This window comes from Liolophura sinensis, chromosome 9, assembly GCF_032854445.1.
Source record: "Liolophura sinensis isolate JHLJ2023 chromosome 9, CUHK_Ljap_v2, whole genome shotgun sequence".
Taxonomy (NCBI): domain Eukaryota; kingdom Metazoa; phylum Mollusca; class Polyplacophora; order Chitonida; family Chitonidae; genus Liolophura; species Liolophura sinensis.
The window spans coordinates 13,184,588-13,201,210 of NC_088303.1; the positions used below are offsets into that span (position 1 = coordinate 13,184,588).

Here is a 16,623-nt window from a genome sequence, read left to right on the forward strand (position 1 = left end):
AGCATTTTTTCTTATCGAATTCTGCTTAAGCCATGGTGCTAGGGGGCATGTGTTTTGTTATTATTTATACATTTACATGAACAGTTATACAATATCGATTAGCGCAAATCTATTATTTCAGTATAGCCCAAATAATCAACTTTCCCAAAATATCAACCTCATGTGCGCATGTGTTACCGTTTAAAATCGGTAATAAAGTTACTAATACTTATAAACGGGTTGCATTTTAACCTTTTCAAACTTTAAAATATTTTTAACACCATAAATATTACAAATACGAGTCTGATATTTACTAAAATTACAGATTAGAGCCATTTTGGTAAATACACAAAATTTTATTTGATTGGCGGAAAAGATTTTTGCTAAAACCGCCGGGATAGACTCTTTAACTGACTCCATAAACATGTTTTAACTGACTCCATAAACATGTTTTAACTGACTCCATAAACAAGTTTTAAAAAAATATGCATATTGTATACATGATAACAGAACATCATCATCAATCTTGGCAGTGCACTCTTGGCAGTCCTACACGTAACTTGTAAGGAGTAAGGAAAAATGTCTGCCCAGCAAGTATGTCCGTGGCGTACATGTATACCGTATAAACAAAGATTGTCACCGTATTTACTAAAATAGAAGAACGTTGATTTTAAGCAAAGGTGGCAAATGCGAGTCAGAACTAGACTTTCTCTGATTCCTGTTCGATAAAAATAATGAGCTGTAGAACTAGTCATTATCCCATTTCTGTCCGTTTATCCGTAGACGCGTGATACTGAATCCTCAACACATCCCTCCTTTTCACATGTGAAATATGACGGGACACCATGTGGTTTAGGTAGATTTTACAGCAGACACTAGTCTCCGCCAAAAGAGTGCCTCGCCATGCCTGTTGCTGGTCCTCTCAATGTATGTCTGGTTGTGGATGACATCTATCATTTCAGCAGATAGTTCGCCGGTTGGTATTTCCTCGGTGAGAACCATTACCAGGACATCTCTGCCGCTGTGGATTCCTTCCATTCGGGCCATATTCATTTCGTATATGCACCACTTACTTTTCAGGAACTTCCGAGAGAGGAAAACAACCGTTTTCTTACTGTTCTGGATGGCATGAAGAATGTTGTCAGTGACATAAAGTCCGGGGATAAAATCTCGTTTGTCTATGCAGAGTTTTAAGCCAGCTTCTATTTCAAGGCGGGGTATAACTTGCTCTCGTATGAACGTACGATCGGAGTCCTCGTAAGACAGGAAGGCGTCGAATCCATAGGGAGTTATCTCAGCGTCATGGAGAGACTGATACCCTGTCCTCTTGCGCCAGTTGGAGGCCATATACAACAAGTACTTGAGCTTCCATTGGTGACGATGTAAAACCCCAGCCAATAAGATTATTGAAAACAAAGCTAGGCATGCGCATGTCCCACCTATCAGACCAGTGTAAGAACGACATTGCAGTTTCAGATGTTCTAAAACAAACCTGCTCTTTGATAAAGACACAGATGTACCATTCTCGAGCGAGCAAAATGTGAGGTTCAGGTTAACTATACTGACGTGCGTTGTTGTTACCCATTCAATAAAATACTGTGTATTACAATCACATTTTAGAGGATTTCCAAAGATATCGATGTGAACAGTACCAAAGCTCTGAATAACATCAAGGTCTCGACAGAGAGCCATAGGCAGCGAATGGAAAATGTTGTTAGAAATATTGAAGCTCTTCAGATTGACTAGTTCAGAGATGCTTGCATTCCAGCTGGACAGGTAGTTGTTCGATAATTTCAGATTTGTTAGATTGGTAAGTCCTGAGAATAGATTAAGACTTACAGCTTTCAGCTGATTATCATGCATGTGAAGAGTGTTTAAAGCTGTAAGGTTACGGAAGGTTTCGTCCCCCAAGCCGTTTCCCAGACGATTTTGCGCAATGAGCAATGTCTCTAAGCTTGACATGTGGGCGAAAAAAGTCTCAGAGACGTAATCACAGTTATTTCCTGTTAAGTCGAGGTACAGCAGGCTTTCCACCCCTTTTACAGGTCCTTCCCATCTATTCAATTCATTCTGAGCTAAGTACGCATATCTAATAGAGGAGTCGACCAACTGTACGGCAGGAATCGTAAACTGTAACTTGTAGGTTCGAGCGAAGTTCACCATCCATAGCTTAGGCGGTAATGACAGTTTGTAAAACACTGCTCCATTCTCACTGTTTTGTACGGAGATGTAATCATAAATTTTGCTATCTCTGTCTAAAATGTTCTTTCGCATAGTTTCCTTAGACTGAGGACTACGCTGTACTCCATTGTCTTCTTGATCGTTTGCGTAGAATTCTTCAACTTTTCTCATCCGGAGCAGATTGTGGAGTTGTCTGTTGTACGTGTGTATGTTGTTGTGTGAAACACGAATAACCCTGAGTGACAACGGTAACGCCGTAAGAACACCTTCTCCAAGCTGACCAATCGAATTGTTATTAAGGTCTAATTCTTCAAGTTCGGTATTAGCGATGTATTTAAGGTCGTCTGCAGATATTGCAGTCAGCGACGGTTTGGCGTGGACGCGTTGCATAATCAGCCGCCGAACATTGGAATGCTGCAAGCCATACATGCTCATCCCTACGCCTTTAATTTCCAGATACTCGTTAAAGCTGAAGTCAATGGTGTCTAAATTCCGAAGATTGCTGAGGGCTTCTTTGTCAATCCAACTAAGATTGCAATGGCTCAGTATTAAATTTTTTACTGAAATGTTCTGGAAATAGTGGAAAGTGTATGCAGATACTGACGTAAATAGCGGAGAATTCGACAGGTCCAGCGTTTGTATTGACGTCAACCGACGAAAACCTTCCCCAAATATTCTGTTGTTTATTCCGTTAATAAGAAGAGTTTCCAAAGATTTCAAAGTGCTTAACGCTGTATCCGGATACATGAATGATTGGTCATTTGAGTAAGACGGCGATTTCAAGTTCATATACGTCAGATTTGACAAAGGTACAAAGACGTCACTGTCAAACGTAGATGTCGACATGTTCAAGGAATTTCCGTTTAGATGAAGATGTTTTAGCCGGGTTAACCCCAAGAATGTTCCCGACACTAATCGCGAAAGGCGATTCTCGGAAAGATCTAATATTTCCAAAAGGACCAGAGTTTCGAAAGATCCAGGCGAAATGTCTTTTATCCAGTTTTCACTTAAATTGACTTCCGTTGCTTCTTTCGGGATGTTGCTTGGAACAGATGTAAGATTTTTGTGCGAACAGTCCACAAGGAAACTTTCTCTCATTTGGTGACAAAGGCAGTGTAGAGAAAGACTGGTGTTACATATATCCTCGGTTGCAGGTCGTATTGTTGCCATGGCGTTGTCAAGCGCTCCGTGTTTATGAGTGTCATCATACTGGTGTCGAACGTTGTTCCGTACGGCCGTTGTAGACTTAGTCACGTAAGTTTCTTGTAACCTTGTTGAAAGAGAATTTTTGACCCGACCCATGCCAGCTTGACGGCCTGCTGTTTTGTCTACGACAATGGCAGCAGTTAAAACCACAATATGCAGAAAACTCTGTATTATGTTTGAAGCCCACATCGTCGTCTCTGTCTCAGCTTGCAATTGAACCTCAAATCAAACATCTGTAAACATAAAGTTGAACATAAGATTATTTCCTTCATTTGATTGTTACTTTTAGCTGGGTTTATGTCCTTTTGAAATGCATGATGCTGATTGGCTTTGTAGGAGGAAAATGCTAAACCTCGCCAAGTACTTAACAATCGTCCCAACATCATTCTAGCAATAACCCTGGGAATACTAGTAGTCAATAACCTCAAGGCTAATTCCCAAAACGAAGTTAACACAAAGAACTAGTAAAGTATATAAAGGATAAGAGGCATACTGTATTGTCTTATTTCTGAAGGACGTAAGTAGGGTGTACATTTCATGAGTTTTTAAAAGTAATTCTAGACCAGTAATGCCTAATGTTTTGCAATTAACATCAATGCATATCTTCCCCTCAACCATGTTGCTATAGGGGCGTGTAATTTGCTGGTATTTAAGCATTAACATGACCAGTTACACTAAACCTCTGAGGTAAACTGACATCACGTCGTATTTTATCGGTTACGTGTGACCATTTGTCGGCCATTACTCGCTATATGCTGTTTTTTTTTTGGTTTGTTTTTTTTTTTTGTTTTGTTTTGTTTTGTTTTTTTTTTTTTTGTTTTTTTTTTGTTTTTTTGCATCCAGGGAGTTTTATCGAGTGTATAATACGGAGATTTATCTATATACAGACGAAATATTAAATTTCCTTCAACTAATAAAAGTAATATTACACTGGCTCGAATTAGATATCACTTTTGGTATTACACACCTCGACGCCATGACGTCACAAAGACACATTTTGTTATATGACTTTCCAATCAGAAGCAGAAAGACGTCATAATACAAATTCAGTCAACTTTACAAGACGTCATGCGCGACGTCACGCTATACACAAGCCTGTGAAGGTCTACAGCCAAAAACATTGCTGAAACCTGTTCACATACACACAATCAATATATTGTCAAAATATAAATAATAAATAGAATATTGCACACTGGAGGTTGAATATCATAAATACTTTTCTCATAAAAGATGGACATGATAACCCACGAGACGCGAAGCCTCCCACTTGACAAATAATTATGACATTCAACCTTCACACTTGCAATATCCTCTATGTATTCTTTTTACGTTCAGAAATACAAGATAAAAATAAAAATAGTTGCGAGGGGCGTAAATTTAGACAAATGTGCACGGTCATATATTTATTTATTTATTTGGCTGTTGTTTAATAATTTTTCAGAACTGTTCACTTATACGATAGCTCCTAGAGCCTTTCCTCAATGTGGTCGCTGTGAGTTCAAGTCCAGCTCATGCTGGCTTCCTTTCAGGTCGTACATGAGAACGTGTGGCAGCAACCTGCGGATAGTCGTGGGTATCCCGTGACCGGTTGCCTCCCATCATATTAGAAGTATAAGTGAAATATTCTTGAGTACGGTGTAAAAACATCAATCAAATAAATAAACAAATAAATAATTCACTTCACAAATGGAGAAAACATGCGTAAACCACTACACCTTCGACATGCTGCTTACAAACTTTCCAGAGGTGCACGCCGTATACTGATAGAACACAAGTGGTCGACAACGGACGCAAACAGCCTTATAAGTGACGTCACCAAAGTCCCGCAGGGACAGAAGATCTACACGTTGCATGTCCAACGCCGAAACTGAAAGCGCTCCTAATGTGTCTTAGGGATGACAAAGACACTCATCTTAACCAATCGACTACCAACCACAAATGTAAATACCATCGACATTGTGATAGCTGGGTTCAGGTGAAATGCGGTCGGTACTTTGTATTTATGAAAGTATTAAGACAACATCTTATAAATTTTAAAACATCACAGGGGCAGACACCTACACGACGCATATACTTCCATGAAAAGTTCTTTACAGGATTGTCAGAAATGTTTTAAAAAATCTTGTTAAATGACTGCAATGTTCAAAATTTAGTACACATCAGTTCGTTTGAGAAAGAATTATACCTACCCAGCAAATGCCCGCATCTGAAGAAGTATTCGCTAATTTGCATGTAGTAGGAAGACCTATAACATTAAAACCCCGTCATTAATACGCTATCCAAGCTTCAATGCAGAGCTAGGCACATTTTATACGTGTGTCCCCAACTGACGAACAGCTAACTGGAGGATTGGAATAAATATGTTGTCATATGATATGTTAAATTTGTATAAGCATTTGTATAAGCATTTGTATAAGCATTTGTTTTAAGCATTGTTATACCACATTGTCAGGAGGAAGTAGAGATGTCAGCCTGCCATGCTGCTATACACTAGTGTAATCACTTCCTCTTATGCGTGAAAATCCTATTCGTGGACTTGCCCTAAACACAACGCAGGCGTATACCTCTCGCCCACATAAACATAAAAATGGTCCCACATATTTAATATGTTTATATGTTTCCGAGGAATAATTTCAACTTTCAAACTTCAGTAAAATGTTGAGTTTTTGCGGGCTGTCCAACAAGGTCAAACTGTGATAGCTAGTTTGAACATGGCCATTATTATGCGATGAAAATTTGTGTAAAATCATGCTGTTAATTCTCATGACAAAACCAGTGAATTTTGTCGCGCCTACTGGAAATTGTACCACATTTACAAATGAGGTAATGTTCCAATCAGTTGAGAATATAATTATGGCAGCCATATGTAGTAGAAATTGTATCATATTTGCATGTAAAATTAATGTCCCCATCAAATGACGTTATAGTAGTTGTCGCGTCCAGTGCAAATTGCAACATTGTTACCATGTCTCTATAACGCAATATCTCTATATCTATATCTCTGTCCCTTGCAGCGGTAGTAATTGTAGTAGTCGGTTCAAGTGGAAACTGAGCTAGGCCTATACACACAGAGCGCCGTGAAGTAGACACTCAGTTCGCACGAGATAATCAATATCAGCATCTTAGATGTTGATACATCTTGACGATTTTGTGTACACGAGAGTAGCGCGAGGATACCATTACTCGGACTCAATCGCCGAGTAAAGAAATTCAGAAAAATACATGAGAAAGAGTGAGATTTGTATGAAGACTTCGACGTGAATAACAGGTTTAGAAAGGACTTCTTGAAAAATGTTTATTTTGGCAGTGGTGGAAGAGAAGCTTCCATTACGTTAGATTAGCACTCTCCAAGGTAATACTTTCCAACATGTTTAAAAAATGCAAAAACTAAAAAATAACCTAACACCGACTTAAAGTTTAACCAAGAAAATGGATTGCTTAATGTTCCAGACAAAACACCATTTTGTGTAATTCTAGAAAAGTGACGTCTAATAAATTGCAATCACTGCATTGTTTTTGTTTTCTTTTTTTATATCTAATTCTGCCCCTAGCCATGGTGCTAGGGGGCGCGTGATTTGCAACTATCTTAATCTTAATTATATTCTATTGTTTGGAGTCATTGGAATTAGTTAGATTACATTAAGTAGATACCATTAGTTTCCAATCGTGCCTTTTCGACATGTCGCCCATTAACAGGATTCACCTGCATGTGAACATAGGTAACAGATACATAATTTTCACATAAAGAACGATTCCGTATATTACCATAAATACATAGATAATTGTGACTGATCGCAATTCCTAACAGTGATTGTATAATTATAGTAGCTATGGACACAGAAGCGTCATTTATACCGCTTATCTTATTCCCGCTAAAAAAAATTCTGATTTGCAGAATTTACAACGTTCACATTGATAACACGTTTAACACTCTTCCGCATGGGTGCGTAGTCGGTTGTACAAAAGCTAACATCGACGTAATTCTTAATACCAACCTTTTTTTTCATATACAAATCTATTCGGGTGTTATAGTCTCCACTAAAGTTAATAGGCCGTTTCATTGCTAAAATATACGTTTGAACAAATGTGCCTTGAACTGAGAAACATCAGTCCCTGTTTCTTTTTTGCTGCTTTCTTCTTTCTCTGGCATTGCTTTAATGATGCATGAATTGGACTAATACAAAATAAGCACAACGTTTGCTGTACTACACGTGTTACGGGAATACTGAACAGTAGCCACAAACGGAAATCCAATGTTCACGTACTGCACTACACGTGTTAAGGGGATACTCAACAGTAGCCACTAACGGAAATCCAATGTTCACGTACAGCACTACACGTGTTAAGGGGATACTCAACAGTAGCCACAAACGGAAATCCAATGTTCACGTACTGCACTACACGTGTTAAGGGGATAGTCAACAGTAGTCAAAAACGGAAATCCAATGTTCACGTACTGCACTACACGTGTTAAGGGGATACTCAACAGTAGCCACTAACGGAAATCGAATGTTCACGTAATGTACTACACGTGTTACTGGCATACTGAACAATAGCCACTAACAGAAATCGAATGTTCACGTAATGTACTACACGTGTTACTGGCATACTGAACAATAGCCACTAACAGAAATCGAATGTTCACGTAATGTACTACACGTGTTACTGGCATACTGAACAATAGCCACTAACAGAAATTGAATGTTCGCGTAAAGTACTATATTTACATGTATTAGATTTATTTACTTATTTACTTGATTGTCGCTTAATGCTATACTTAAGAATTTTCACTTATATAAGACGGCAATCAGCTTTGTGGATGAAGAAGACGGGAGTGCCCGGCGTAAACCAATGTCCTTTGGCGAGTTACTGACGGGTTTTCCCCACATGTGGTAGAAAGGTGGTCTTATTAGACTACACAAATGTTAGACTATACAAATGACCAATGCCCTAGTAACAGTGATATGGGAAGGAAATTTACAAATTCCTTGTACATGACCGGGCAAGAACTCGCATCCCCTGTTTCTTAGCGATTAAAAGGTGACCGCCTCTAACCACTGGGTACAGAGAAGTACTGCGTACCCCCCATCCCCCCCCCACCCACCCCAAAAAAGCGAACGTAAGGTACATATATTTCTTGTAAATATAACATAGCGAAATATGTAGTACAGATGTAATCCAGCGCTTTATTAACTGAGCGGACGGAAACTTCCCGCTATCTCCTGTTAGTATAAGCAGTTACACCCTGGCCACTTAAATCATTCCCCTCTCCATGCTTCCCAGGTTTTCTGGTCCCAGAAACATAACCGTCGTGATATATATGGCCTATGATTAATTCTTGAGCGCGGAGCTACACACGAACAATTTCATATATAAAGTTCTTGTCTCTTTCATAATTTCTTTGATTTCTTTACTTATCACTACAAGGCATAATAATATAACATAAAAGACTAAATCAACCGTGGAGATTAAAACCAGAGCAGCGATGGATAGTGCGATATAGTTGGCAATGGTCACGCGTAAGAAATGGTGAAATCGAGCCTCTTGTCACTTAACCTCAGGGCTTTATTCCAGCTGTTCATGCGCAAATGTTCAACAACCTATACACCTGCTAGCATCATACCTTAAGCACATTTATGTTCCAACAGTGCAGTTGCACAGTGTTAATGTATAACCCATCAGCTGCCTGGCACTGAAAACATGCTCACTGAAAGGAAAGCTTCCGAGAGCTTTATGTGACTTACACATATACGGATCATACTGATGGAGGACGAATGGTGTTCAGCGAAAGTTAGTCTGTGCCTTTTGGCCCAGCAAGCAGCGAGAAAGGGGAAATTCACATGAACATCCGCGTACGAGAACATATAACAAGGACAACATAAAGTTTAACTTACCGAAAAGTCACCACCCTTGCCAGCTGTATACAGGATTTGATCTAATTTGTTGTTTTGCAGGCTGTCGTGCAAGAAAACATAAATGTGACAGGTGTCGTGTTTCGCTGTTCACGCCTCAGTCTGTAACGTCATTCGCTGCTTTATTTGCGGAACTCTGGATTTCGTAAATATGAAAATGAAAATGAAAGTAGTGCAAACATCTTCATGCATAGAGAGACAGTTTCCTGTACATTTTGCTGACACAGATATGACTTTTTCATTAAACCATTGGACTTTGTCGTTACAAGAGGGGTTATGTGGTTTTTTTGGGGGGGGTCTATGTTCGAAGGAAGATTGCAACATACAGTGCACGCTAGGGTTAGTTCGTCTTACGTTTATTTATTCACTCATTTATTTGTTTTCTTGATTTCTTGTTTAACGCTATACACATACGTTAATATACGTTTATATATTAAGTCGAATGCATGTTAACATTGTGGAGATTTTTTTGTTGTTGCACAAGCAAACTTGAAAGACATTTCATTTCGACTCCCAGATTGCGCAATACGCTAAACTGCGAAGTTTACCGAAAAATAACATGTAAAATGAACATAATTGTTTTATAAATATAACAAACTGTTGTTAGGATACAACGGAGTATAACTTCAGTTTTTAGAGCCATCAAAGGATTAAACCGGGACGTATTAAATCGATTCTTTTATCCCCTTTTCCCACGTGTATATCCCACCAAAGCAGTAAAGCGGGCAGCATTTAAGTGAATACAGTTTGTAAAATGTTTGAGAGAAAGAAACTCGTCTTTGGTTTTCCTGTAAAGATCACCTACCTTTTCAGCAATATAAGTACAAAATCATGAATTCCAAATATTTTAATTATGAATATCCACAACCAACAAGTGATTCATGGCAGCGCACTAACTCGAAACTATACCCCTTTGTGATGGGTGTGACCAATACTGTTGCCCACTGAGGAATTCAGAAATACACACACACACACACACATATACATATATATATATATATATATATATATATATATATATATATATATATATATATATATATATATATATATATATATATATATATATTTCGCTATGTTATGGGTATATATATATACATATAAATATATATATATATATATATATATATATATATATATATATATATATATATATATATATATATATATATATATCAGTTATGTTGAACCCAACTATATAAAAAGCACGCCAGATAAAATACAAACTGAGAAACTCGTGTATACAAGCTGGAATTTACTGACCTTAAACTTGTACACTATACAAACCCCAATATGACATGAATGCTTGTGCAGACGATGGAGATGATATTCTGTGCAACTACGATGAACCTTTAAGGTATTTGTACAGTTTGGGTATTTGGTATTTGATGACTCCAGTTACTTTATCTGGAAAATGTTCACCAAATATGGATACAGCCATGTAGATGTGTAGTTGGAAGTGCGCCTGCTTGTTGAACAGGTTTCAAGGAAATAGTACTCGGATATGCGAATGAAATTTGCTTTTGCATCGAAAATAACGATTCAACGAAATGTACGAATACCTCTGCATGTTGTCAGACTCAAATATATATCAAATAAGAAACAAAGGCTATTTCAATGCTGGATGACCACATCGGTGTGTAATAATGTAAGGTCTATCAATTTTGTTACTGTCGAATGAAGCTGCAGGTGAATTTGACAAGTAGATGAGCGATCAGGGGCCCGTTTTATGAAGCAGTCGCAACATGCGCCTGACATAAGGCCCATGACAACCTTGGCAAGTGCGCTTGGTGTTCAAGAAAGTGAGAAGATGTTTAAGCCTTCTGTGCTTGCTGTACAAATCAGGCATCTTTAGGATAACTTAGCCCCCATCTTGGATTCTCACAAACGTACATGTACTATGAATCCATTCATTCACGCAAGAGCGCCGGCTTTCGCGCTTGCGCTCTGTGTGGTTAATGACTTGAGCCGCGTTTGTATGCAATCATCTCCATGTGCTCTAATTGGATATTATTATCCACCTTGTTAAGCTATTACACGTAATAACTAGAGGTAATGGCGTTTGAGAAAGGAAATCTGCCAGCTATATGAACTGTGTGTACTAATCGCCAAAAGCTGACCACTCTTAACAGCTGATTGCTGTGTCAAAGGTCGAGTATATTACCCTTTCAGTATAAAAACTTGATTGCCTTGTATACCAATTGTAACGATCAAATTACATAGGTTTGATCGGACTGTCAGGGGATATTTGACTCAGTAAGTGCTAGATTGACCCGTTTCTGCATACACGACAGGCAAACATGTTTTACGTATACTCCAGCCTCCTTATAGCCTGTTTCTGCTGCACTGTTCCCGCTTCGGCCAACACGGGTAAGTGCACTTTCTTCTTTCTTCTTAAATGCAAACATTGCTTAGACTATATATTGACCATTTTTGTCCTTCTTTGGGTGTAGAGGGTAATTATGGAAAGTGCAGAGGTTGTTTCTGGCATCATCGCATGTGTCTTCCAGTAAAGGCTCGTACTATTGTCTATTTCATTTATGCATGTCACTGTTTTTTAAATAATCAGATAGTAATCAGTTCTTGCCGTCGAAACCGAGCTTACGCAGTTTAAAATTATGAACTAGAAAAAGCGTTCTTACGTCATTTTTGTGCAAAAATATAGGTTTCCAACATATTCATGTGTAGAGCTCATGTTGTTACATTTCATTGACTAACCGAGTAAACTAGGATTTTACAGATATACAGACGACTGGCTAAAAGAAAAAAAAACTGTAGTAGAGGGTGATGTTACGGAATTGTCATTTTTGAGGTAGGCCAGGCTCCTTCCCAATACAGCGAATACAGAAACATCACAAACTTGTGTCAAAATTTGAGTTTAGTGGCTATATGCAGTTAATCTGTAATAAGTACCATAATACATCAAAGGTAAGCAGCTCTAATACGAGATCTGGGGTTAATGTAACTTTTCTTCATTACACTAATCAGTTAAGTGCATTTTTAACAACTGGTCAAACAGAATTATCACAGCCTCTTGGCCGCCTTGTTCGCCCAATGTTTGAAATATAGCAAATATTTCTGAAAATTGGCACAATTAACGCGTCAGTAAAGTTCTACAGCTCACTAAAGCATTCACTGGTATGATTAAATTTAATAAACATTATTGTATTGAAACATCGTAACATAAAAGGGAATAATAACGCAAACATGTCTTAACAAATAACATCATAAAAGTCTTGCTGGCTGAGTTTTCTAATGGATTCCCTCCGGATTTTGGCCGCTGATAGCTAGTGTTAAAATCTATACCCAAGTGATTAATCTGTGATATTATTATGTATCAGATTGTAATTTCCTCGCCCTAAGCGGTTTCCTCCAGCTTTAACTCGGACAGCCATCAAGTGAAATAATTTTATAAGCAAATATATGGACCATGACAGAAAGAGGAACTAGAGCATGAAGAACGTTATAGCATTGAACTGTGATTGTAAAACCACACTTTGTATTTTGTGAATGCGTTAAAAGCCTTAAGTCTCTTGAGAGACGGCACTCTAGCCGAGACACAAACTTTTGCTGATTGATAAACGGAGGAAGATAATTCTGGCGCCATATTTCCTGCTGCTTGCATAAATCAGTCATACTTCAAATTTTAGAGTACGACGTTAAACCCAAAGCACTCACTCACTCAATCACTCAAATTTTAGACTCTAGGTAGGAATGACTACTACCAGCGCATTGTTTTCAGAAAGGCTGTGTGATTATGACGATTACCTTCGGGTGGCGGAGTGTTATAGTGACTGGGGGTACGACTTCACTGTGGTACCTCACCCTGGCGCCGTGATCTGGAACATGACCACCCTAGTGGAGTTTTGTAGGTAAGACACTCAGTCCACTGTTATTACTTGTCTTTTTTCTATCCTGCGTGTTTTGTTGAAGAAGTGACATAAAATGTTTAGATTCGCAACTGGTATGCCCCGATACAGAACTGGAAAACTTTTGGCACAATATTGTGACTATAAGAATACCTTAAACCCCTGTAAATTCAGAGAGACACATCCTTCCCTGGAGTCGACAAGAATACACACGCTGCTCTTCCATACTGACTACTTTAGACTGGCGGACTGTGTTTAAATGAAATATAAAGAGAAATTTAGATAATAAGCTGGTCTCGAAAACCCCTTGACATATTTTCAAACACAGAGAGAACTATCGGTGGAGGGGATAAATAAAACCAGCAAACAGTACTACACACATACAGTGTGAAAGGAAGTGAAATAAACCTATAGATATACCCAACCTAGCAACTTCAAAACCTGTACAGTCAACCAAACCGTATACCAAATACTAGTATTCAGATTTCTTCCAAAATCCATAGGTGCTCTAACATTTGTTTGTCTGCCATTCGGCTTTAGAGTACATGTGTGCTCATTTTACTTGTTTCACAATGATAAAACTGGAAATTTTCGATAAGTTGTTGTTAGGTACCGTGCTGTATCACTGTAATGTAGAACTCTTCTAAATCAAAAGATAAATGCTGGCCACCGTCGTATGAGTGAAATATTCTTGATTACGGCGTAAAACACCAATCAAATAAATAAATAAATATGTGTATAAATACATGTGCCCTAACTTACGATGGCGAATCTAACTCAGTAAATCCACCAAAGCCTTATAATTACTTTGGACAAATTTAAATCCGAGTCTAACCTCCCTTCACTTGATGTGTTTGCAGTCGTTTTGTAACTACGATATCTTCGTCATGCAAGCGGATCCAAGCACTATTTTTGTCCATGCTTTGTCCAGTTCCCGCCAGTTGTAAACCCGGCTAAAGTCGCAGGACGGGACTATTTTAAGACCGTAAACAACAAAGAAAACCCAGTAGACCTAAATCAAAACGTGTGATTTCCTGTAGGACCCCGAGCAGACGACAAGTGTCAGGTTGCTTGAAGGACGCCTTTTCCCGCTGTCAGTTCTCGGAGTGGGAAGAAGAGAACGAGGCCCTCCTCCGTCTCAGTGACATGTCAGACGTCGCTCTTAAGTTCATATGCTCAAAAGCAGACGGTAAGTGTGTGTGGATCTCACCTGATTGTTTTGTAAGGAAAAAAAGTCCCAAATCTAAGTGCTGCTGGATTAAGAATCAAAATAATTATAAGATATCCTCATTTAGATAAAAACAGATAAATGGTAATGTGATTTGGAATTTGCCACGCGAACCACACAGACCATCATTGTACAGTCGCCAGGTCCTTTTCTATATTCAGGCACGATAAATGCATTTTCCTATGAGTCATTGTGCGGTTGACGAATAGCACAGACACTGAAATTTTTGTCAGAAATATATGTTACTTCCTCCCATTTTCTCTTGGGAAAGCAAAACCACATACTCTCATATGACATTATTACTATTTTAATACTTCAATCAATGTTGAAATTATGGCAAAGGCAATTAATTTCATCTGAATTTGATCGATTCGCTGATAGATAGATTAATTGATGAACAAACCTGCTTTATGTGTTTCAGTGATAGAGGAGAACAAAGCCTGTATAGAATCCGATGACTACAGCGTAAACAAATGTATTCTAGACGCTAGCAATGAAGCCGAAGGAAGGTTTATGGAATTGGCATTGAGTGGGGAACAAATGGCCTGGGCTGAAGTCAAGTCAATCAAACAGAGGTACATTATATACTTGTGTATGCCCACAGCTTTCCCCTGAGCATGTCAGTAGTCCTCTTCGTTATCCGTCTCCTCGAACCCTTTGGTCTTATCAGTGAAGGTAGAGCCTGAATGTTTGAAACCGTTGAGTATCTGTTCGTATCTGTGGTGAGTCGTATTTTGAAACACGTGCAAATCATATGTACTTGAGGAAGAACTTTTTAATTTCATAAAATCTCATAAAAGGATGAGAAATGTGGAGAGTGTCAAACGTCAATTTGTGTTTATTATCATGCAGTATACCAACACAGCTATCTATAATTTAGTTTAAAACGTGCACCCTGGATAATGGTGCACCCTGGATAAGTTTGTGTAGTGATCATGCTTCTCTTCCAGATACCTCACCATCATCGTATATGTGAAACTTTCGTGATTAATCCTTAAAAACCCATTCAAAATAAATAGATTTATCGTGATTAAAAACAATTGTTTTCTTTTCTCGATATTTCGTAAGTTACGTGAACACATTCTTGTTTTGTTTGCATTTTCAGGCAAGCCATAACGCTCACAAAATGTGTAAGGAATGTACTGAAGAACTGTGATCAAGAGGTAGCAATGGTGTTTTCCAACTTTTTCTACGCCGGGTACACGGTCTATGGCGACGATTGAGCAAGATGCTCTTGAGATCAGTGTCTGATGTTCCAAATTCTGAAGCGTGATCGTCAAAACTGTATGGTTTAGAAATGATGATTTTGTGACGGGACTAGGAAAGGATATGATGTATGTCCATTCGTTCTTGAGATTGTAATTCGTGCGGTTAAGTCTTGGATGAGAAAGGTTTAAAAGCATTACTCTGAATTTTACAAAGGATCAATCAAATTTAATCCTGATCGATTTATAGTTAAAAGTCATCGATTATCTAGATTATAAATAGTAAAAATCTATGAAGTATATTTACAAGTAGATGTTCAGATGTTATTCATGTAGTCTTGCCTTGAATGTACGTGAATTAAACGATAAAGGCATGTTCCAGGCGAATAAATATATTTACTTTTTTATTCGATTGGCTTTTTACGCCATACTCAAGAATATTATACTTATACGACAGTGGTCAGCATTATGGTGGGGTGAAACCAGGTAGAGCCTGGGGAAACCCAATTTTAAAAATAGATATCCAAAAACAACAACGGAATTCTGACGGAACACTAACTTGATAAACTCCAAAGTATACACTTTCACTGTTGTTCATTAAGGAATCCATCTGCATACATGTTTACACTTGCTTACTGCAGGCATATTGAACGTCACATGAAAACTAGACAGGCCAACACATTTTGAGGGACTCATAAAAACGAGATATTAAAAAGTCACCTTCGTCCGTTTGACGCGCACTCTGCACAGGCCCAAGTACGTCATGCCTTGTTTTCATGTAACTGTTTATTAGATGTTATGACAACACTGCACTCTGCGTGATTCTACACCAGTGACGTCTAATGAATTTCATTTAATATTTAGTGCATTTTAACCTAAATCTGCTTATTCCGTGTATATGTGTTTGTCTTTTAACCAAGACTTGTGCACCCAGATAACAAAAACGTCCCATCGCTTCATTGCCCACTTTCCCCATCGCTCCGTAACCAGAGAAAACAGCGATGGTCCATCTGCGCCATCACACTAATTTCCTCAGAATGAAA

At 38.4% G+C, this 16,623-nt stretch overlaps 2 protein-coding genes across 2 annotated transcripts; one reads left to right on the top strand and one right to left on the bottom strand.

Annotated features, from left to right (window-relative positions):
* Positions 1-783: 783 nt before the first annotated feature.
* LOC135475359 (toll-like receptor 4) lies at positions 784-3,659 on the bottom strand. Its single transcript, XM_064755219.1, has one exon. It carries the CDS (start codon positions 3,553-3,555, stop codon positions 832-834), a length of 2,724 nt encoding a protein of 907 aa, XP_064611289.1. The 5' UTR covers positions 3,556-3,659; the 3' UTR covers positions 784-831.
* Positions 3,660-11,498: 7,839 nt separating this feature from the next.
* LOC135475886 (uncharacterized) lies at positions 11,499-16,623 on the top strand. The gene is made up of 5 exons (XM_064755834.1): positions 11,499-11,648; positions 13,021-13,150; positions 14,188-14,336; positions 14,797-14,950; positions 15,481-16,623. Exons 1-5 carry the CDS (start codon positions 11,579-11,581, stop codon positions 15,596-15,598), a joined length of 621 nt encoding a protein of 206 aa, XP_064611904.1. The 5' UTR covers positions 11,499-11,578; the 3' UTR covers positions 15,599-16,623.

Excerpts from the sequence above, each read along its gene's own strand:
- LOC135475359 (XM_064755219.1), bottom strand. The coding sequence starts at position 3,555 with ATGTGGGCTTCAAACATAATACAGAGTTTTCTGCATATTGTGGTTTTA.
- LOC135475886 (XM_064755834.1), top strand. The coding sequence starts at position 11,579 with ATGTTTTACGTATACTCCAGCCTCCTTATAGCCTGTTTCTGCTGCACT. Across the intron at positions 13,151-14,187 it reads ACCCTAGTGGAGTTTTGTAG|GACCCCGAGCAGACGACAAG; the intron begins GTAAGACACTCA and ends GATTTCCTGTAG. Across the intron at positions 14,337-14,796 it reads CATATGCTCAAAAGCAGACG|TGATAGAGGAGAACAAAGCC; the intron begins GTAAGTGTGTGT and ends TATGTGTTTCAG.